The sequence below is a fragment of the Cygnus atratus genome, chromosome 3, assembly GCF_013377495.2.
Source record: "Cygnus atratus isolate AKBS03 ecotype Queensland, Australia chromosome 3, CAtr_DNAZoo_HiC_assembly, whole genome shotgun sequence".
Lineage (NCBI taxonomy): Eukaryota > Metazoa > Chordata > Aves > Anseriformes > Anatidae > Cygnus > Cygnus atratus.
Window position 1 is genome coordinate 82,717,436 of NC_066364.1, and position 24,203 is coordinate 82,741,638.

Here is a 24,203-nt window from a genome sequence, read left to right on the forward strand (position 1 = left end):
AATCTTGCTGCCACCCAGAGGGACCTTGACAGGCTGGAAAGGTGGGCTGACAAAACTCCCATGAAGTTCAACAAGAAGTGCAAGCTCCTGCACCCAGAGAACAACCCCATGCACCAGCAGATGCTGGGGCCACCCAGCTGGAAAGCAGCCTGGCAGAAAAGGACCTGCATGTCTTGGGGGACACCAAGTTGAACATGAGCCAGTAGTGTGCCCTTGCCACAAAGAAAGGTAATGTTATCCTGGGCTGCATTAGGCAAAGTATAGCCAGCAGATTGAAGGAGGTGATTTTCCCCTGTACTCAGCACTGGTGAGGCCACATGTGGAGTACTGGGTGTAATTCTAGACTCCTCTGTACACGAGACACATGGACATATTGGAGAGAATCCAATGAAGGGCCACAAAGATGATTAAGGGACTGGAGCATGAGGCAGTGTGTACAAACTGGACCACATGAGGCTCCATCTGAACACCAGGAAGCACTTCTGTCCTGTGCAGGTGACTGAGCAGTGTGAGGCTGTGGAGTCTCCCTCCTTGGAGATCTTCAAAGACATGGACCTGGGCAGGCTGCTCTAAGGGCCCTGCTTGAGCAGGGGGGTTGGATGAGGTGCCCCTGCCAGCCTAATCACTTCTGTGATTCTGTGAAGGCACAGCAATGAGTTCACCTGCAGGAGCTCTTTTCCCAAACCTGCCTTGAGCTTCTTTCCTCCCCCAGCCCCAATGTTCTAGGTTTCCCTAATGCTGTTTTTCTTGTTCAGGTATTTCCGTGGAAAATGTCTAGCAAAAGTGAGTATATTTTACGCTGTATATTTTGAGAGCAGAAGCTATGTACAAAGCTTTGACGATGTTTTCCCCGTATGGTTTTAAGATATAGAACAGTTCTGAGGTTAGCCTTTTTCTTCCCTCTCAAGTGCAAGAAATAAAAATTACGACATCTGTTTTTTCAGTTTCTGGAGGATTCTGTATCTTTTAAAAAACAGGATGAAATTGCTCTTAATAGTTACAGCCAACAGATCAGGCTGGCTGAACTTACCATTTTTCATTTCTACATAATCTTTTCCATTTAATACTATGAAGACTATACATCATGGAAGCATTTTTTAGAACATTCACTGTGGCAGCAGATTCATGTTTCTTAACATAACTATTTTATTCCACCATCTCCAATAAGACCTTGCATTGTTTTTCCAATATTTGAGGATAAGTGTCCTAATTTGCTCTAAGCAGCTATGGCCACCCAGAATATACAAAGAATAAAAAAAAAAAAGCTATAAAAGTCATTGCAATGTATGTGTCGTGTGTCTGTTTTAATAAGTGCACCGCATAGAGGAGCCAAATAAGCACTTTCTGTGGGAAATGAAGTGACGGGTCAGCAACATCAGGAATCTGTATTAGTAATACAAGGTTAATCCAATAAGTCCAGTAACACATGCGTCTTGAAGTTTCACCCTTTCTTTGAAGGAAGAATAGCTAAATTGGTATGTTAGGAGACTGAAGACAAAAAAAATCTGAAGATGAAGTCAAATTAAGGTTCTCTAAAGATTGTATTACTAATTGTTCAAATTAATACTGTCTTTCAAAACAAACAAACAAAAAACACAGGACTCAAGTGCTCTTGATCCCATGTTCTTCAAGAAAGCAAGGAGACATCTTCTAAATCCAAGAACAAGTTGGAGCCTTACCTAGGAAGCAGCAGGCTGGTCTATAGAAATAATCTAGTCTCATTGTTTTGGGCAATATTGTCTATGTAATGCTTTTGAACTGGATGAATAGAATTTTACTTTCCGAAAGACAGCTGGATAATGGTTAATGTTGACATTCACATTAAACAAACTTACATGTAATTTAAGCAATCTATAGTAACAGAAGCAAATATAATTGTGTATTGCAATAGCCTGCAACCTTGGACCCCAGGCACCTATGCTGAAAGAGACAGAGACCTAGAAAGAATAAGAGGCCATTATGAAGTCAAATGCATTCCTCAAGACGCTCTTTTGCTATATTTCAACCGACTCAAGAGTATAGCAGCCACTAAAAAGGGAAGTTTCTGATCAGCTCCCCTCCCCTTCTCACATTCTTACTCTTTCCTCTACATTAAATTTGGCTCACTGTGCAGCAGCATTTCCAAATCAGCCCATTTATCTGAAAGAAAGTCAGTGATTCTGTTTGGGAGGACAGGTAATTCAGCAAGTTGATCAGCTCAGCCTCTGGCCACATGATTACAAGCAGCAAACAAGAAAGGTGGCAGACTATATAACTCTGGAAGCTGGGCATCGTTTCTCAATATCAACCTGCCACTGGACTAGATGAGACATGCATAGAATTGCATATAAAGTTGTCACTGTTCCATCTACTCTGAAAAGCTGATATGAAAAGTCTTGTATTACCTGAAGTATTTATATGGCTCACAACTTGTCTATATGTAGGCTTTATCAGCTACGCTGGACACATCCTCACAACCCTTATAAAAAGCTGAGTAATGCTCTTAGCCCATTACATATGCAGTGATACCTACCCATTGCGGCAAGGGCATGACATCTTGCCCAAGGTCATATGGAAAACACAAAGCCTGATTTCACTTGATCTTTAAATCAAGTAGTAAGTCACTGTCCTGAGATCTCATTCCCTGCCTATGCCCTAAACACATCTTTAGGTTAAGCCAACTTTTGGAGACCCAGTTTAGAAATCAAATATAAGCACAAAATGAAATTAAAATTCGACAGCATTTCCTTTGCTCAGCTCAGCTCTACCACTCTTTGAAAGAGTAGCCATTTTCCTGGAGCTGGGTAAACTTCAAGGAAATTAAGCCAAGCTAACGTTGCAACAGAAGAAACTTCTGGCAGATAAAGAAACAGTCAACATCTTGAGACTGAAAGTAGCACTGCTACTGTTAGATACTCTTATCTCTACTACAAAAAAAAAAAGTTTCAAGTACAGCCTAAAGTCTCTCCATCAGAGTAACAGACAAACTGCAAGCAGTTTATCTTGGAGTCAACCTGTGAAGGCAACAGCCAGATGCAGTAAAGGGCAGCTACAAGGGAGGTATTTACACCCACTTACTTCCTTCTTTAGTACTAACCCGACAAACACAATTGCCTTCTGTGTGAGATGACTAGCTCTGTGCAAAAGAGGAGAGCAGACTACATTGCATATCTTGACATCAACAAGGTTTCTTGACGGTCTCCCATATAACCCTTACAGACAAATAGGTAAAATGTGCACTGGATAAGCAAAAACTATTTAATTTTCGTAGTCTTGGCTTCAAATCCTCAGGAAAGTATTCCACTGTCAATGTAGTTTCTCTTTGCCAAGGAGTATAAAACCTGCTTGAATCTTTACACAAATCGATTGCAAATTTATCTGGAATAAGAAATGCAAAAAGAAAATTAAAAAAAAAAAAAACACCTGCATCTCAGAATAAGTACATTAAAACAAATCAGGCAAGCCTGTTACATATCAAAATCAACATTAAAAAAATATTTTTTACCTCTGTTTTTGGGTGACATCTACAGATACAGACATATGGAGTGGGCTTTGTTTGCTTGAAAAAAAGCTCACTTCAGGAATATTTGTGCAAGTGTACATTTGCAAAGGTGTTTGTCAAAGGTATTAGTACAGCAATCTAGAAATCACTGGTGTGACTTCCCTCCAGATGGCATACATTAAAAAAAAAGATGAAGAGACAGCATTATTCCTGTCCAGTTATACAGTGACTTGCAAATAAATAAGAATTTAAAAACAATAAAAATTACCAATTTGTCAGCTCAAGTGAGGCTGCATTACAACTTTGACAAAATTCAATCACAATTAGAATAAACACGGGGGCCACTCTTGCTTTTGAAAAGCTGGATGTAGACTAAACACTTTGTATTCGCTTTTGGGGTCTGCGTAGCTTCCATAATCCTTGCTTAAATCTAACAGAGGCTAGTTAAATGAGCCAATGACTCCATGTCCCAGGCAGAAATTGTAGTCAGTGGTTCAAATATGCTTTAATTAATTACACTTAAAAAGTGCAACAAAACCACATAAACATTCTTGTACCTCCTGCTACCACACTTGGCCAGTTTGTTTGTGGATACTGATGATGGAGTTTTGTTCAGCCAGAGCTTTCAGGTGAATCACTGTCCACTCTTTAAAGTGAGTATGCCCAAAACAGAAAAAGCAAATACCAAAAACAATAACAAAAAAGAACACAAGCATATTTCTAATTACCAAATTCTAACCCAAAACTCAAAGCTGATGTGTGGGGGGAAAAAAAAAAAAAAAAAGAAAAAGAAATATAGGTCCTATCATCTTTCAGAGCAGTTTCTTTCCTCAGATTTCACACTTCAGCCCAACAGCTTGCAAAGACTGAGTTGGGCAATCCCATGTTTTCCTCCCTGAAAACATGAGATTTTTCATGTTTTAGGAGCTTCTATCTTTCTACCATCACCCTACTACAAAGAGCTCCTCTGCTTCTTTCAGCAATCTTCCAGACTACATTTTTCTTCAAGCTCCCCCACTCCTCTTTCTCTTCTTGTCCCCACCTCTACCCTAAAAGCTTCTCCAGGCTTCATGGCTCAGCTGCTCTCAAAGCAAAGCAGCCAAGACAATATAATATGACTGCTTTCAGTCTGCTGCCAAGACTTTAAAAGCAAAAACAACTCAACGCCTGGTAAACAAGCAATAAATACAAATAAACAAACCAATCAGTTACGGTAGGAATCTCACCAGCCAAAAGCATACACATATATATACACTTAATTAAAGTTAATTAAGTAGAGCTAAAACAACCTACTATATATCCAATATAACTCACAACAGAGAGCCTGCTATCAGTGGTTATGTTGGTTTTAAATTACATAACCATCATGTTGTCTCTAACTAGACCTGCAATTGTTATCTGGAATGATATTTTGGGAAGGTGTTTCGGTCATGATGACAATAATCAAGTGCCCATCAGTAGCTGGTTCCTCATCACGCTATTCCGCTTGAGTTGGAACTCCTGTGCTCGGAGCCTGAAGAAATTAGCCAGATGTTATCAAAAATTAATGATGTCCAGAAATACATTGAGAACACCGAATACCAAACAGAATCATAAAGTGAATAAACAAAGCAACAACTATTCATAAAGTTTCTTATGAAAAATGTTCAACTGCTAACTATTGAAAAAAACAAACATTTTAAAAATCACAAATAGCTGGTGGGGAAAGACTTCTCAAAAAAGAAATCATAGAAAACAATGGCTCATCTACAGTCCAAACATGAAGGAATCTTGGTGTCTTTCAAAAATTCTACCACCACCACAACCCTTACGTAAAGAATGTATTTAAAAACAACAAGACAACACGCACACAAATCCACAATATACAGTGGTAACCTAAGAGCAAAACCACGAAAATTTAAGACTTCAGGTGTTTCTTATGCATTCTGGCTTGTAAATCAGAAAGTATTAATACACAGTACTGCTCCCATAAAAAGAGCACTTCTATACCTGCTTCAAATTGCTCCCTAGATCAGAGAAAATCCCATTTGCTACCTGCACAAGCTAACTTCAGAAGATGCACTCTTATCTATTTCTGAAAAATAAAAAGCTCGTAATCTCTCTGGAGACAGATTCCATAATACCGAGAAACAGCTTTCTCATTCCTTTCAAGGCACAATGGTACAGTTGCTTGTATTTCTGCACACTGAAGACATCCAAGTGCTCATTTAATTTAAGGAGGAGATTCTGAAAGAACTCGCTGTCGGTTGGCATGACAGTGACACTGGTGGCAAAGACTTAGTGTAATCATTGCCTTTCAAATTATTAGATCCATAGACAGCCTTAGCGAGGTTGTCACATAATTCAAACCTTCCATTTTCGTTGTAAATTCAGGGTTTTCAGAAGTACATACTCCAGATTTACAAGCTTACATCACTTTAGATCTTCAGAAAGTGTTATCCTGCCAGTACAGAAGTTAGATATAAACCTTCGAAGAGAACACGATTCTGCAAATCCTAAGTATATTGCACTCTTCATACCTTCCCTGGGAGTTCCACACACAAGACCCACCACAGGATGGAGCATGCTGTGGATTAAGAAATAGGGCTGTGGATTTGCCAGAGAAATTCAGGTGGATTGGGCAGTGGGGCTTGGACTAGGGAATTAAATAAAAATCAAGCATTGTGGAAGAACTGACATGACAAAATTATAGAAAAAGAAAAACCAAAGGTCTTGGTTTGGGTAGGTAAATCCACCCTTGGAGAAGTAAAAAGGGAAGCAGCTGTGCAGTGTGACAGATTTTTAAAACTGGATAAAAAGCAACAATTACTTAAAGCCAGACAGAATGCTTGTAACAGCCGCAACACAGGCAAGCTTCACAAATTAAAAAAGTATATATTTTTTAAAGAATTTAAATTTCCAGAAGTCTAAGGTTTAACTGTCATGTGGTTGCAGAAAGAAACTGATTTAGGCTAACACACATTGAGACCATGTGCCACACAGCCAGAGAGCACAGGCTGGCACATTCCAGCTTTCTGCAGGAGTTTGATGCAACCAAACAACGAGAACAAAACTCAGAACAATACTGCATAAAATGGGATAAAGCAACACAAAGGGCTAGGTGCTATCTGCCTGCTACATGCCCAAGGGGGAATTGAGAGCAAACTCTGCAGAGACAACAGCTTACATTGACAAAGGAAATTGCATTGTTTAAAATGGTAGCATTTTCAAAAACACTTAAATGATTGTTTCTTGCTATACCCAAAGGAATTGCTGTTGTTATTCAAACAATAAATCATACCTACTATAAGAGCCTGAAACAGCATTTGGTATATCGATGATCTTTTTACACTTATAGCATCCCAAATAGGCATCGGCCTTCAGCATCGCACATTTGGTGTAAGTCACATTCTACAAATATATCACTCCAAACAAAGTTTAAAATTGAAAATAATTTTTAAATTGTTGGACTTTCATTCATTGATGTTCTTTTATGTTTGCTTAAGCCATTCATTTTTAAATTGTGTTTCCTTCAAATCACCTTATCAACTGCACCAACCACAGTGACTGTAATCTCTATTCACATAACGTAAAGATGCATCTTCTTGGGGATTTAAAAATCACAGATGTAATAGAGGAAGCACAGGAAATACTTCATCACGTTGTTTTTAGCAGCACTTATTTGCAGTCAAGCATACAGTCCTGTACCTGACTTTTTATCTAGCAAACAGAAGTTGACTCTTCACAAAACATGCTGATTTTCCATGAAGAGGTACATGGATAAATAGCACAGTTTAGCAATACTTTAAACTACGACTGAAACCATCTCTAAATGATGGGAAGGATAAGCTCGCTATCCTACCAGAATTTACCACTATGTATCCTGTTGAAAAACTAGGTAAACTGCTTTTTCTGTAAGTCATCAAAAGATCACAAAGGTCAGTAGAAAGTTCAATGAATGCTAATACTGAAGGCACGCCAGACACACTACACTACAGGCCATAAACCAGTTTCTTAATTTAGGAAGAAGTTACTTGACATGCTGGTTTAGACGAAGAAAGGAACAAGCATGATGGCTATGTCAGCCAAGCCATTTGCTGAAAACCTTTGAAGCACTGTATTCCAGAAGGTAACAGTGAACGAGCAGCAGAGGGTTACAAAAGCACATCAACTTCCATTTATAAAGGCAGAAAATGCCAACCCATCATACTGCACAGGCACGCAGGGCCGTTCAGGTACTAGAGTAAACCTACAGATCTTCAGTCCTACCTTATTCCATTCTACTCATCTTCCCGGCCCAACTATATTGTCACTGCCCATGAAGTGGCTCACCACAGGCCAGCTTCTGCCAGCAGCCGCAAGAAAGCCATGGGAAAGATGCTATTGCAGAATTTCTATAGGTTATCTGTTCACTTGTGTGTGTGTGTTCCACAAATAAAACTTTCTAGATGATCATGGGTCTTCCCCAAATAAACAACCATGTGGAAATAGCAGAACTTGACAAGAGTCTTCATCTTTGTGGTAGCTACCAGTTACATCTACGAACATTCTTCTATTTGCTTACCTCATTTTCCAGAAGACAGGGTTTTTTAATTATCATTAAAGCAGGTGCATATTTCCACATAAATAAGCACAAAACAGATGATTCCTGCTATCATTAAATTGAGATCATATTTCAGTTTAGATTTGTGTGTGGGTTTTTTTGTTTGTTTGTTTTAAGCATGATGGGCATTTTTTCACCCACACTTTCCCATTAGAAACAGAAGCATTGTAATGGGGAGCACAGATATCATTTCACAAGTAGCCTTGTTTTTCTTAGTCTTCCTTAGGTATCCATTCATTATTCTTTGCAGCCAATTGAAAGTTTTAAACGCACCCAACTTCTTTCTGTACTCCCCATTATCAAACACCTTAAGGAGGACTCGGATCAAGTTGCCCACCATTTATCTCATTTTTTGCACACTCACATAGATCTTACAGTTTCCTACATGCCATCTGTTGTATTAGGATCCCTCCTGTCCTTTTCATAGCCTGTCAAGGATTTTCCCGTGTGCTAACAGCAAAGTGTTTATATAAGGTATCCAGCAACTAGCCTGACAATGCAGAGAGTTAAGGCTCAAGAAGAAATGAGGACTCTGAGACAGACTTTTCCTTTACCTACCTTGCATACAATTGGACTTCCATTTTTTGCCCTAAACCCATGACAGTTGAGCTGATCCATAGTCTTCTCTCAAGGAGCTGATATGCAACTGAAATTTGTAGCAGCAAAGTCAATGGATACTTTGCGGTGTCTTTAGAAGAAAATCAATAAGAATTGCACAAACAGCACTGAGAAGCAGGGCTCAAATCACTGCCACCTGTAACACAGTTCAGTAGGTAGCCTCAGCTGAAGTACTGCCTGCCTGAAGTTTGTTCAGCACATATAATACATATGCCCTTACCAAAAAAACTCCTGCCTAGAAAGGGATCAGACATGGAACTTAATGGGCAGCAGCACAGTTTCTGTAACACTAAAAGCACTATGTGGCTGGAAGTGCCAATGACATTACCAACTCTTACTCTTCCACATTTCAAAACAAATGCACATCTTCTCACTATGATAGGCTTTTTATGATATACTAACATTTACAAAACTGTTAGAGTATAACCACAAGTAAATACGCCGTTAGTGTGGTAACAACAGGATCATGAAAGTTAAACTGGTGACTGATAGTCTTACAACCAGTCACTGCCAAAGTCCCCTGCTCAGCACTGCTCTACGTTTGGTTCTGCTCCAAACAGCTTAAAATGCCTTGGGGAAATCCAGCCATCTAATTTATCAGAATGGCAGGAATTATCTGAGTCACTATTTGCTTTATTAGTAGCAATTCTCAAATACATTAGCTCTTTTTTATTCCATTAAACATTTTATTACAACTGTAAATAGTGAAATACAAATAGCAACAAAAAATAAAATAGGGTGACTACTATTTATAAGCAGCAACAACTATATAAATTGTAAAACAAGCTGCTGATTATGTTGACATCATGTAGTCAGAAATAGAACTAGCAAAGCTTTTTGAAATTCTTGGTTTTAATAAGAAAAATAAGATGCACAACTGTATTTACCTATGAACACCGCATGTAGAGAACATGGAGAATAGGTAAATTTGTGTCTGTCTTCAAAGCATGAGCCAATGAAGCACTGCTAAAAATACCACAGATATTTCTCTGTCTAGGACAAGATATTGCCTATACAGCCAAGTTATGCAATGCACTGATCAAAACAAAATAACCTAAATCCCTTTAAAAATATCCATATCCTATGTATTTATAAAAGTGAAAGAATTCCGAGGAGCAAACAAACAAACAAAAATCAGACGAAGTTTTGATAGATAAACATCCAAAAAACTGGAATAGGTTTGTAAACTAATAAAAATTAACGTCAGATTAAATTAATTCGCTTCAGTTGTAGGGTATAATGAATGATACTAGGGTATCATTCATTACTTCTCTTTCTCCTCCTGAACCTGAGGTTCTAACTCCTTGCACAGATTTTGTCACTTTTGCCTGAGTGGCCCTGTTGTCCACCAAGGTACAGTATGGTAGCCATATAGTCACAGTAAACCCACTCTGTAGGTTACTTTGAGAGAACAGCAGGCTAACTTGCTTCCTTTATAGCACCTAAATCTGGTGAATCTGTGTGTGCCTGAGTTCTCAGTAAACGGCTCAACTGCATCCCCACCAGCTAAGGTAACACCTAGGTATGCATTCACTTCATCATTCAAAGTGAATAATGGTTTCCATCCTGGAAACCTGGGCATACAGTGTCACAAGCAAGCAGCAGCACAGGTCCCTGATTTGGCTGAGTAGAAGACAGATTCTAGCATAAACCTGCCGGCTAGTCTAGATATATCCCCAAGTATTCTCCTATTCTACTTCTCAAGATCAGAAGAGGATAGATTTCAAACAACTTGATTATCTGGTCAGATTACACATTGGTGACACTCCTCTAATGACTGTAGACTGGAGAATTGCTATTATTTTTTCTAACAGCTGTTATTTAGTAATGCAAAATGTAGTGATGCAAAGATTTAAAAAAAAAAAAAAAAGCATCTGAGTCTCATATTTTAAGAAACCTCCTTTCAGAATCTGAAATGACAGAATACAGAGTTTAGGAGCATGTATTGACCTTCCATGACATTAACAGACTACCTGATTCACCACCACCACCACCCAGAAACTATGTAAAAGACCTGGGAATCAGTCTTTAAATAATGTTACAAAGGTAAGCCGGGAAAGAAGTGGGTAGTCCTCCATAAGCATGTCCCTCAGGAAAAGGCTCCATCAGGAGAGACAAATCTAGGGAATCTATTGCTCACGCTGGTATTTCTGTATTGGGAATAATCAAGAATATGACTTCCCATCTTGAATGGGAACAAAGCTGAGTTTGTCATTGGCATGAGCTGGTGTGTTGTTTCTGTCTTTGGATAGTCTGGGAAAAGATTATCACTGGAATATTTTAGCATGGCTTGTTCTGGAATGGGAGGCCTAAGCTAGACATACATTCTGCCACAGACACTAGTTCCTTTTGGCATCTTTCACAATCAGTGAAGCGATTGCATTTGTGAGGAGATATTCACTAAGGATAATTTTCTTAGTGTCTTAAGCACCCATGTTATCCTTCAGAAGTATTATTGTCAATGCCCTGCTAACAAGACCCAACCACTGAAAACTGCAAAGTACTTGGTTGTGTAGTAGACAAGGAGCTTAGGTTGCAAGTTTCTGGAGCTGCTGTTTCAAAAGGATGGTCAGCTTTGATGAAAAGGATGACAGTAGCAAAAAAGTAATTTGGATTTTCCTTAACGCTGGTAGTATTAGGAAAGGCATAGCAATGAAAACCATTTTTCCCATATCTTCAGAGAATTTAGCATCTGAAATAACAATAGCCTAAGCTTTACATCTTTTGTTCAGAAATTTGAAAAGCAATTTCTAAGAACACTTAAATGAATTTAATTAAATTTATATATGCATATATAAATCAATTTTAAATGTAATTTTGAAACTTCAAGTTTTGTTTTCTTATGCAACAACACAAAGCCAAACACTATAAATTAAGCCTGTTACAGAGACTACATGCCTCAGATGTTTTAATTTTAGCTTGGACAGTTTAGACTTTCGAAGTGACTGATGCTGAATTCATCAGAAACAACGCATTAGCTTAATGCAATGTCAAAAGTTTTTTCTGGTATGACAGAAGAGTAGCGTCTAAGGCTAATGTACTGGGTTTATTGTGGCAAGGTTCTGGTAGCATGGAGGCTGCCGCAGTGGCCTATTTGAGAAGAGGCCAGGGGCTGCCCCATGTCAGACACGGCTAGTTCCAGCTGGCTCCAAAACCAAGTCAGCTGTGCCCTGCAGCATCTATCAGCAAAGCAGGCAGCACCTCTGGGAAAACATTTAAGAAAGCGTAAAAACCCATGTGCAACAACTGAGAGAGTGAGAAAAATATGATAGAAAAAGCCCTGCAAACAGTGAGGTGGTGGGGGGGAGAGACACCACAGGTGGAACAGAGACTCCCCTGCACCCATGGAGAGGACCATGATACCATGATGTCAGAGCAGATATCCATCCACACCTGCAGCAGGTGGATGATCCTTGAAGGAAGCTGCAGCCTATGCTGGAGCAGGCTCCTGGCAGGAACTGTGGCCAGTGGAGAAAAGCCCATGCTGGAGGAGGTCATCTGGCAGGAACTGCAGCCTGTAGGGGAACCATGCTGGATCAGTCCATTCCTGAAGGACTTTACATCACGGAGAGACCTACACTAGTGCAATTCTTGAAGAACTGCAGCCCTTGGGAAGGTTCCGTGTCAGAGGAGTTTGTGAAGGACTGCACCCTGTGGAAGAGACCGCACGCTGGCGCAGGGGAAAAGTATGAGGAGGAAGGAGCAGCTGAGAAAGTGCTGTGAACTGGCCACAACTCCTGTTCTGCATTCCCCTGTGCCACTGGGTGGGGGCAAGACAAGGAAGAGGTGTAAGAGTCAGGAAGAAAGGAGTGAAGTTGACCCCAGGAAAGAAGGAGGCATGGGAAGGTGGTTTTAGTCTTGTCCTTGTTTCTCACTATTTTTAGTTGGCAATAAATTAGTTTTCCCTGAGTCTGTTTTGCCCATGGGAATATTCGGTAAGTGAACTCCCTGTCTTTACTTTGATCCACAAATTTTTTAATCTTATTTTCTCCCCCTGTCCTATTAAGGGGAGTAGGAGAGCATCTTGGCAGGCATCTAGCAGCCATCCTAGGTTAACTCACCACAACCACAAAGGGAAACATGAACTAGGTATCATATTTTCAGTCTTTTCAATATGAAATTACTTTGGTGACTAAAGTTATTCCTTCCTCTCCAAATCTCCAGATGCCACTACAAATTCCCCATGCTATTTTAAAAACAAACTGTTCTACACTCTATACCCTAAAACTCAGTATTTTCCCCACACTGTTTCAAGTATTTTTGGTCCCCTTTTTTCCCACTTTTCTGAACATTACTTTTTCTCTAATTATGTTTGTCTACAAAACATTACAAGAGACACCTTCAAGGAAAACAGCATTTTAACAGAACCTCTCCAGTCAGTCTGCCAGCAGGGAAGCCAACTGCATGCTACTACTTCAGCAGGGACCTCAAAGCATGCTAGTACCACTGCTGCAGGCAGGCATTTATGAATGTCAGACTTATGTTGAGAAAGAGCCAAAATCACTCTACTTAATGGAGTTCCCCTGATTTTAACAATGAAATCTACATACAGACATCCCTCTCCAGACCCAGATAGGTATTTGGAATTATCATCTGCAACCATGGCATGAAAAAGCTCTCAATGCTGGAAACCAACTCTTTTGAACCCTCTGAATAGTATCCATTTATGCACCTTCATGGATGGTATACTCCATTCTTCTTGCAATTTAATATTACTCCATTATTTGTTCCTGCTTAATGCCGAAGACTCTTAATTCATTTAACTCAAGCAAAAAAAAGGCAATGCATTTGCATTCACAGCAAGACAGAGGCTGTTTTGGGAGTATGTGGAACAGTTATTGAATTCTGATTCAGATCCCTTGATTATTCTCCCTTCGGTTAAAGTGTTTTGGCTTGGCTTTGAGTCATACTCATGTTAACTTGCTTCACTATGTTAACCATGTTCACCTTCTCCGTTTACATGTTACAGATTATTGCTGTGCATGTGATATTTTCCACCATCCCTAGGATGTATTTAATTTTTGATTTGGTCGTGAAGCTCTGGGAAGTACCACAGACATGGCTGAAAAGCATCATCTTGAATTGTTTCAGCCCTAATATTTCCACATTGGATACCTGCCTCTGTTGACATACAGCATTGCCCTCCCTCTGCCTCATTACCTCTTCGCTCTGGGTAGCGATGCCACCAAAGGCACAGTGGTGAGCTGATCAGCTGCATAACATCAACTGGCCAAGTCAGCTCTCATAGCAGCAAGAGTACTTAGAATCTGAAAATTCCAGCATTGCCTTTGCCGTTGATTAGAATTTAAGTAAAAAGAAGAGAACTATCAATAATGTTGCCTCTTTATGACATTATTACAGGTAACAGATTGATGATCTCATGGAAATACAACTCTTATAACAGGTCTCCCAACAACGTATCATCTTGAATCCAATTTATAAAAGCCAGGTTTTAAAATTTTTTTTTAAAGCACATTTGAGTAAACAAGTAAAATTAAAAGTTAGAAAAAGACTGAATATCTACATAGTTGAGAAGAAATACCTGTGTAATAAAAAAAAAAGAGTATATGCTTGAAGCATCTGTTGTAGCTTACAAAATCTGTTCAGTTTTTTCATTACTATTTAGAATTAAGTTCTCTTTAAAAACTGAGGGTTCTTAGTACCTCTTTTGCTGAGGTACTAGGAAAATAGCTATACAGTATTTGTCATTATTGAAGGATGCACAGATATGATGGAGAATCGCTGTGAATTGAATCAGACATAGGCTACTCCCACCAGCTAAAGGCTTGTTAGCCGCTCTTCCTCTCCATTGTATTCTTCCCCTCTTACCCAAGTCACATCTGATTAAAAAGGCAACACCAGGCAGAGAGGAAAAAAAAAACACTCTGCAAGGGAGATGGTTTTTCATACAACAATTTCACTTCAATCACTTCCAGCAGTAGACAAACAACTTCACAAGAAGGTATTAGGAACCAGCTGAAGCAGATACTGCAGGAACATCAGCTGAATGGTTGCAACATCATTCTGGTCACACCTGCGACAAAGTTCCTCGGACCTCTAATTAGTTCCTCTATTAAGCTGAGGAATTACAACCCTTTGCACCATTAGCTACACCACACATACACAGAGGCACCAGTTCAGCACAAACACCTCATGGGCAGTCCCACTTAATCTCAAAGATAGCATTCAAGTTCACAAGAGAAAACGGGTGAATTGTGTTCAGATCCTGCACGGTACAAATTGTGTTACTGCCACTTGCAAAAAGATAACCCACATAAACATTTAAGCAGTAAGGAAACACTATATTAAGATTATTTGATGAACAATCAATTAACAAGAAGCCAGCAATACATTCTGGCTTTTGGCTTCCTCTGTGGTCAGTCAATAATTAACCATAGAACTATTAAGAAACTGTATCATATTTGTGCATCCCAACTTCTTCTTGGCTTTTAGCATCTGAGCATTATGGCAACAGCTGAATTTTGAACCTCTTTACCACACTCTTCAAATTCAGATTTGTTAAAAAAGCAGAAAAAAACATAACACGACAACTTTCTTAAGCTTAGAAATCTACAACAAACTATTTTTTTGAAGTTTTTATATATATATATATATACACACACACACACACACACACACACAGGCACTGTCATGAAAACTGACTTCAGAAAATATTTTTCAGTCTCTCTACTTATGAACTATATATGAATTAATAAGAAATGTCACACATGAATAAGTCATGCTAATCACTTTAACAAAAGTCAATATTATATCTACTGTGATCTACCAAAATTTACTGGAAATAGCATACAAAATATACCGGCACAATTTCATCCCTATTACAACCACACTGACGTCAATTTAAGAAGATTTCTATGAGGGAAAAAAAAAAAAAAAAAAAACACCTTCTAGAAGGCCTAAAGAGCACATATATAAGACTTCAAAGTCAGTTCATGCATACATCTTGACTCACTGTATACACTTCTGCCTATATCTGCCATTATGTCATTATAAATATCATGCTATATAGTTTCAGAAAAATGAGTGCCTATATGAATGCTCACTCCTTGAGTATTGATTTTCTTAGTAGGTATCAAGCAATGTAATTAACTTGAGGATGGGGGGAGGAAGAGGGCGGGGGCCTGCAATTAAAAGTTTTTCATGTCTGCCACTTGTCTCATGAAGTTTGTACATCATCCAATATTGGCCATAAGCTCACATATGTTAATAACTACACCATTGAGAACAATGCATCTCTAATTAATAGGTTTGTCTGCTGGACTAGAAGAGTGGGGTGTAGAAAATAACTTCTTTGGCAGGAAAACACAAAAAAGCCCTTAAAGATTTGTCTGAAAATGGAAAACAACCTTGCAACAAAATTGTATAAGCAAAATGCAATCTAGAAATTAATACATATTTTATTTACATTCATTAAGGGAACGTATTTAACAGCCTGTTACAACACTTGTGAGTAATGCAGTTACCTTAAATCACAGAAGTATTTTCACATAGATACAACTGGAACAACTAACGTACTGCAGGGTATTCACAATAAATGCCAATGAAATAAATACTTCATTGCAAGCAAGAAATATCAATGTTCCATTTTTTTTCTTTGCATTGTTAAAGTAGGCTCTGGGAATAAAAATAACTGGATCAAATGAGAGGGAAATTCCCAGAAAAACATGCATTCATACCAAAGTGATTATAGAAAAAGCATTTCACACCAATGCTGCAGGGTTATTCAAGACTACTACCGTGACAACAAAATACTGACTTTATCCAAAAATGGGGGGGGGGGGGGGGGGGAGGAAATCCCAACATCCAAAATAAAGGTTTTGCACTTTGTCATCCTCAAGCAAGTTAACATCTATTTTCTTTGTCCATGGTAAATATGATGGTATGATTTCAAATGCGGATATTTGAATGTGCTAATATTCAGCTACCTGAGCAGCATTTAGCTATCAGATTTGACAGATTATTCACCACCACCCCAAATTAATAATCATTAATTTGCTGACACATATCAACATGTAGCAAAATCCTGTTAAAAAAGCCAGAGGTCAGATTTCTGGGTCTCCTGTGTTTTAGCCATCAGCCATACCGAGATAAGGCACTGACCTTTCTTCTTGATTCACAATGGGAGAATACTCTGCTTACAAGCTTACTACTGTGAAGCTTTGTTGTTAGCGTGAAGAATCACAAAAATGTGCGTGGGAAGGCAGATAGGATTCAATACCTTTCTCAAAATTCAAAACGTGGCATTTCCAACAGTTCATCACTTCTTGTCATTTCCCCAGAAGTGTAAACAACTCAAGTTTAAGATTTCACTAACATGGAAAAGATATTCTGCAGGTTGGTGGAAAGGGAGGGTGATGCCCTATCAACCAGTTGATAGGTTTTTTTGTTTTATTTTTTTTCAGGTTTCATTTTTAAAGGATTATACTATGCCATCTAGATTTTTCATACAATAAAGGCAATTTATCCTTGTTTCAAGATCATTTCTACCTAAAGAGACTTCAGGTGGCAGCATCACAGGAAATATTTTTCTGTGCAACTTGAAGTCAATGTGACTGTGATTGAAAATTATTCACTAATATAAAGGATGGCAGACTGTTGCATTATGCAAACCCATCCACATTCTTTTGCATCCCTGTAGATGTGCTGCTACTTCCCTGTTTTGATTGCACTGTAACAATGGAATGCACCTCATAAGCTACTCAGAAAACTCTTAGACAATATGCAGGTCATCTCAACCCATTTCCTTGTTGTTAAAAATAACATGAAAAATGCTTTCAAACATCATGAGACAGGAATACTTAGAAGCACCTTAAATTCTCATAAAATATTCACTACAACCACCCACAGTATCAGTTCAACTGTGGTCCCAAACACAGTTAAGTCATGTATTGTTGCTGCAGAAATAGATGCCTTGAAGGAAATCTCCTATATCCCTTATAGACTGAATATTTTCAGAGTCCCATATAGGAGAAAAAAAATACAAGAACACGGCTAAAATTTTGAAAAATCTATTTTCTTCGGGCAATTTTAGAACTACATTATAATCACTGTGAGATAAGTGCTCTAACCTCCATCTGCACCATCCCAATATTTCTCCTCCCACATCAGTGCTGAATTTGTGGGAACATAAGTATGAATAAGCCAAGAACATTCAAAAATATTTCCAGTTAGGAAAAAACTTCCATGTGGTTTGGGAACAATACTGACATCCTATTTGCCTCAGATTTGACCAGTCTGGGACCTCTAAGTAGCGCCTTTCTCTACCATTTGGGCAACGTCATGCCCAATCACTGGAGCAACACTTTTCTTCTGGAGTCCAAGCTGGTAGCAGTCTAACAGAGGCGCTACACGGAGGTGTATAAAGACAAAAAATAATAAAAGGAGGGAAATAGAAGCTGGCTTACGTGCTCCAGTTTGTCTTTCCTCCTCAGCCAGACGCTGGCACTGTAGTCCTGCTGCTTGACGGTGCTGTAGAAGTTCGCACCTACTCTCGTGAGGCTCGGCGACGGCTCCCTGGGTCTGCTCTTCAGCCTCATCTGCTCGAAGCCCTCATGGGGGGATGAGGAAAGCCAGTCATGCCTGACTTCCATCTTGACATGACAAGGCAAAGTCCAAGCAGAAAAATCAGAAGAAACCAAGAAATTAAGAGCCACTAGATGAAGAGGGTCCAAAAAAAAAAAAAAAAAGAGGATGGAGGAAGACGAGAAGCAAATAAAAGCAACCCCCCAAAACCCAGGAAACGGGAAGTGAAGAGGAGAAGCAACGAAGGGGAGTGGCGGGAGGGCTGCAGGTACGACAGGGGAGCGGCCGGGGGCGGAGGGGGGCGCCCCGAGACGCCGCCGCCACCCGCCAGCTGCAGCCCGGTGCCGGCGCCGCGGAAGGCGGCTGCGTGCGGGACGGCGGCGAGGCCGGGGGACAGGAGAGGAGGGGAGAGCAGGGGAGAGCAGGGAAGGCGCGGCCCCGTGCAGGCGGAGGCCGGGCGCGGCCGCCGCCTCCAGCCCGCCTGCAGGTTGGCGCAGTGGCGGGGCCGCCGCCCGCCCGCCCGGGGCTGGAGCCGGCTCCTCCCCGTCCCCCCTCCTCCTCCTCGCTCCCGGAGCTGGTTGCCGGCGACGAGCACAAAGCCGGGCGGGGGGCCGCCGCCTTCCCCTCAGCGGAGCGGTTACCGCCGCCCCCTCGCCCCCGACCCGCTGCCTTCCCTCCTCCGGCCTCCTCCTGGAAGCCCCCGCGGCTCCCGCTGCCCCTGGGCGCGCCCCTCGCCGCCGCCCGGGCCCCGCAGCACCGCCCCGACCCTTTCCCCGGGGACAGCGGCAGCACGGCTCGGCTCGGCTCCAGGGGAAAGCCTCGCCCCGGCACAGCCCCCTGCCCGGCTCCCAGCCTGCCCGCACCCCGGTGCCGGTCTCGGGCAGGTCGTGCAGCCCGGTGCCAGCTCTGTCAGTACAAGTTGGTATGCGTTGCTATTTAGCTGAAACTTGTTTCACCGGGGGAAAAAAAAAAAAAAGAAAAAAAAAAAAGAAAAAAGGACTTTCTCACGCTGTGAAAAAGCCACCTTGGTAATTGCCCACACACTCTGCAGAGCTATATTAGGCACAGACAAGAAAACTCTCTCACAAAGCACCAAGAACTAATTATTGGAGCTCAGAATGGCTCTTCAGTTCTGGCAAATGTTTGCCAGTGGGCAAGCTGTAGTTTGCCACAGAAGTGAATTGCTGTAGTTATACAGATACACCGATATCGAATTGAAAGGCTACACGTGCATCCGTTTAACTGAAAATATCCTTTGAGTGGTAAAACTGTTCATTCAGACTGTTTGGTGAGAGCACTGCAGAAGAGCTCTCTGCTAACCACTTCATCTGGAGTGAAGCCTGTCAGCTCAGAAAGTACATTTAAAACATCCTCATGGTTGGGCTCAAGGTGTATTACTGCAAAATGCCATTCAGAAAGCAGCTGGATACTGAAGTACATGAATACTACAAAAACCAAATGTAACAAAATAACAACAAGCAGAATCATCAATGTTATTTGCTGTACTGGGTTTACATGGCAAGGCTTTGGTAGCAGGGGGGCTGCAGCAGTGGCCTCTGAGCAGAGCCCAGCAGCTGCCCCATGTCAGACCAGAGCCAGCTCCAGCTGGCACCAAAAGGGACCTGCCACTGGACAGAGCTGAGCCAGTGAGTGATTCTGGTTGGGCCTCTGAGAGAGATGATTTAAGAAACGAGGAAAAAAAACCCCACTGTGCAACAGCAGCTGGAAGACAGGAGCGAGAAAACGTGATTGAACAGCCCTGCAGACCCCAAGGTCAGTGCAGAAGGAAGCCAGGAGGTGCTCCAGGCACAGAGAGGCCCCTGGTGGAGCAGGCTGTCCCCCTGCAGCCCATGTGTCCCACATGGAGCAGATCTCCACACTGCAGCCCATGGAGGAGCCCCGGTGGAGCAGGTGGATGTGGCCTGGAGGAGGCTGCAGCCCATGGAGAGCCCCCACAGGAGCATGCCCCAGGCCAGAGCTGCAGCCCGTGGAGAGGAGCCCATGCAGGAGCAGGGGGCTTGGGGGGAGCTGTTGCCCGTGGAGAGGAGCCATGCTGGAGCAGTTCTTGAAGAGCTGCTGCCTGTGGGCAGCCCCCACAGGATCCATTCAGGAAGGATGGCATCCCATGGGAGGGACCCCATGTGGAGCAGGGGCAAAGAGTGACCGTGAAGAAGCAGTGGAGATGAAGCATCAGGCACTGACCACAGCCCCCATTCTCCTGCTCTGCTCAGGGGAAAAGTTGAGGAGGGTGGATGGGGAGAAGGTGTTTTTAGTTGGCTTTTGGTTTCTCACTGTTCTAGTTTGCTAGTAATTGGCAATAAATTACATTAATCTCCCAATGTTTGTCTGTTTTGCCCACGATGGTAATTGTTGAGTAATCTTCCTGTTCTTATCTCAACCCTTGAGCCCTTTCCATCGCATTTTCTCCCCTTTTCCTTTGAGGAAGGGGAGTGAGAGAGCAGTTGTGGTAGAGTTCGGCTGCCCAGCTAGATAAAACCACCACATACACAAATAATTTTTACTCACTAGTGTGAAGGACTTGCAGCCCTCCCCCCAATAAATTTCTCTAATTTCCTGTCCCTCTAAGGCCATCAATGCACTCTCATGACACCTGGAACAAAAATTAAGTCTACATGAGCCAACTGAGTGCAAGATACAATGAAGGTGCTAAAATTCAACATAAGGCATATCAGAGCTGCAATACTATCTCAGTTTAATAGTATCTTGATTAAAAGCCCACTGAACCATGCTTTATCTGCTGATGCCCATTTATGAATTTTATATGGACACATGCAACTACTATCAAAGGACAGAAATGCATGAAAGCATTCAATAAAACACAAGCAAACAAAAAAATCCAAACACCCTCTTAGGTTCTTCAAATATACCATCAGCTTGATGTTGTTCTTATAAAAGTGCACATATGCTGTAAATAAGAACAGCCTGCTTTATACTGTTATTTGCATAAGAAGTTTCACATTATTTCTATAGCAGTATAGAAAGCACTCCAACATTTTCTTTATTCCTCTGGCTTTCTTGTTTACAGTGCTTGCAGATACTTCCAAAAAATTTATTAACACTCTGCAGTTGCCACCTGCTTTTCTACCCATCCCTTAATACATTGCACTGTGACAGACCAGAATCAATATGCCACCATACTTCAGTACAATACGTTGTCACACTCTTCCATATATATATATATATGTGTGTGTGTGTGTGTTTGTGTGTGTTTTTAAACAGACTTAGCTTTTTTTTTTTGTAGGGTTAATTTATCTTATCTTCCCTAGCTACACTACTAGTGGCATTCTCAGCTGCCAAATGAACTTCCTTCTACCTCTCCAGAACAGCCACAAAGTGGCATGCTGAGGTTGCTCTTAACCCCTAGGCTATAAAGAGGTTTGCTCACCTTTCTAGGCATCTTCTTGGTTGGCACCAAGCTCTTACCTACATGTCTTTCTACTAATACTGCTGACATTAATATTACCCCAGTCCTAGTCTGATGACAAACAAGAGAGAAAAAGAAACCTAGAACGAGTCTATTGAAGTTGTATGAGCAAAGCATGCTTACAAAGCCTTTGTTTCCTAGCTCTAAGCAGTAAAGAAGCTTTTGATTGGGAAAACTCAGTCAAATGACTGATTTTTTTTTTTTACTTTCATAAACATTTCACTCAAGTGGACTAACAAGCTACGAATACAATGACAGCCCCTAGAGAATACATAGCCATTAATCTAATTTGAAAAGAGTTACAGAACTCTCTTCCCCAAATTTTCTCTTCCATTTTGGATCCATGCAATAAACAAGTTTGTTCAGACCACAAGCATAGGATCCAGCTTAATTCAGAGATAATTCAACTCATTAAAATTCAATCAGTTTTGTAGTAGATCAGCAATTCCAATTGGCTATATAAGCTGGATTAAGCTGCTGTCCTTCTTTCATGCAGTTTTCAGAGTTACCCAAACACCTGCTCCCGTCAAGGCCCTTTGCTTCCATAGCCAGATGACTACAGCAACAAGGATGACTGAAATTACAAACATTGTACTTACATCATTAGCAATAGATGCAAGCCAAGCATAGCATAACATGAGTATACCCTGTTGTAGTTCACACTGCAATTTTCTCTAATTTACTACCCATCCTAATATCAAGACTCAGGGAAACACCTAGGCAGTCTTCAGAACTCTCCAGTTTCTATACCAACAGAGTGAGAGCTGTAGGGGGCAGGGTTCACTCAGGCCAATGAGAAGAATCAGAATATAAGCAGAAACCCTTCAGGTAGGACTACTACATATATATTTTCTTTAAATTGACATCCATTTCTTCCATAAATCTTGCCCAGACAAGTTTTAAAGAGTTGCTTTCTAAGCCACAGCTTTCTAAATTTTTTTTTATAAGATACTTTAGCAATACAGTTCACATACAACAGCATTAAACTTTTCATCAGTAAATATCATATACCTACATATAAAAAAAAAAACATACCTGTGACAGATTCAAGCCCTCCTTACAAAGTTCTAGACTCCCTACATTTGCACTGCAGAGCTGAACGCTGCTCGAGCCCTGGCCCACTTTTCATAATTTCCTACACCTGACAGACCAGCAGGCAGTGATTGCCTACAGGCTTCAGCTGGTGCCCAGTCAGAAGGCTGTGCCCGACACCAGCTACAGCAGCTCCTGGCAGCCAGGCAGAAAGGTGACAGCTGCCTTCCTCCACAGCTCTGCTGAACTTGCTTTCTCACCTAGGAGCCATCAACAAGACTCAGCTGGGGAGGTCTTTGTAACCTCTCAATACCACTGGCACATCCCAGCTTAAACTGTTAGTCTTTAAAACAGTTTCAAAATAACCAAACCACCAGTTCCTGCCTAGCCTCTTGAATTCTAGTAGCTTACAAAGAAAAAATCCATTGCAGCAGTCTGCCTCCTCTGTGCTGACGGCTTTACCACATGTGTGCCCCAGCCTACCTGCTCCTGCCTCCTGGAAGCAGTTGCCAATCACTGAAGCATGGGGTTGCTGTAGGAAAGAAGGACCATGGAGTGGGGGGGGGAAGCTTTTTCCGTGTAGTGTGATCTCCTTCAGTAGCATGCACAAGGTTGGGATAGTAAATCACACTAGATGAGATGTTGAAAAACATTAAGAAAAAAGCTAGAGTGAGAGAGTTGTAAATAATTTCTGCATTGTTGCTTTCCCAAGTCCTCTTCAGCAGAACATGCAACCTTTGGACAGAATATCTATATCTTCAGCTTCTGGACAGCAGCTGAAGTTACAAGGATATAGTAGGATCAGGCTAAGATTACAGTGAAGGTTTGGAGCTGGAGATGCTTCAGAGTTCAAGTTATGAATATATCAGACACCTATCTCATATATAACATGGAAACATTGTCCCACACTGATCACACTCCCTGCTTCAGGCCTCCATGTCTTTCTGAATCCAGCTATTAACTGAACTATTCTGTGTCTCTTGCCTCAAATTTTAACCCCAGACTCTTTCCTTCCTGCATAATTGCTGATTTTCCCAAACCCCCACAGCTACCACAGTTAGGAACATCTGGACACCACTCTTGAGACGTCTTCCCTCTGTCAGGTATAGTTGAAATCAGCCATGTGTTTCAGAACATAACAGTTTGGGACTGACAGACGAACAGTATAATTATATAAGCTTTGTTTCCTTTAGAAAGCAAATAAAAATATCTGAGAGATCAACTAGTCCACCTCCTATTTGAAATAAAAGATTATTCTGCAAATATAATCACAAATTACAGTTAAACTTGAACTACAGTTCAAGTGAGGTGAGGGGTCTGGAGAACAAGTGTTACGAGGAGCGGCTGAGGGAGCTGGGATTGTTCAGCCTGGAGAAGAGGAGGCTCAGGGGCGACCTTATCGCTCTCTACAGGTACCTTAAAGGAGGCTGTAGCGAGGTGGGGGTTGGTCTATTCTCCCACGTGCCTGGTGACAGGACGAGGGGGAATGGGCTGAAGTTGCA

The 24,203-nt window shown here is 41.2% G+C and overlaps 2 protein-coding genes across 2 annotated transcripts in view; one reads left to right on the top strand and one right to left on the bottom strand.

The window, feature by feature from the left end:
* PLD5 (phospholipase D family member 5) overlaps positions 1 to 23,333 on the bottom strand; it is a 177,594-nt gene extending 154,261 nt beyond the window's left edge. Inside the window, exons 1-2 of the mRNA XM_035560217.2 lie at positions 23,185 to 23,333; positions 18,107 to 18,292 (exon numbers count right to left, since the gene is read on the bottom strand). Of these exons, the coding sequence (XP_035416110.1) occupies positions 18,107 to 18,292 (186 nt within the window). The 5' untranslated portion in view covers positions 23,185 to 23,333. The remainder of the gene's footprint in view (positions 1 to 18,106; positions 18,293 to 23,184) is intronic.
* Positions 18,359 to 19,168, top strand: LOC118254064 (basic proline-rich protein-like). Its single transcript, XM_035559049.1, has one exon. The coding sequence runs from the start codon at positions 18,359 to 18,361 to the stop codon at positions 19,166 to 19,168; it is 810 nt and encodes a 269-aa protein (XP_035414942.1).
* Positions 23,334 to 24,203: the final 870 nt, after the last annotated feature.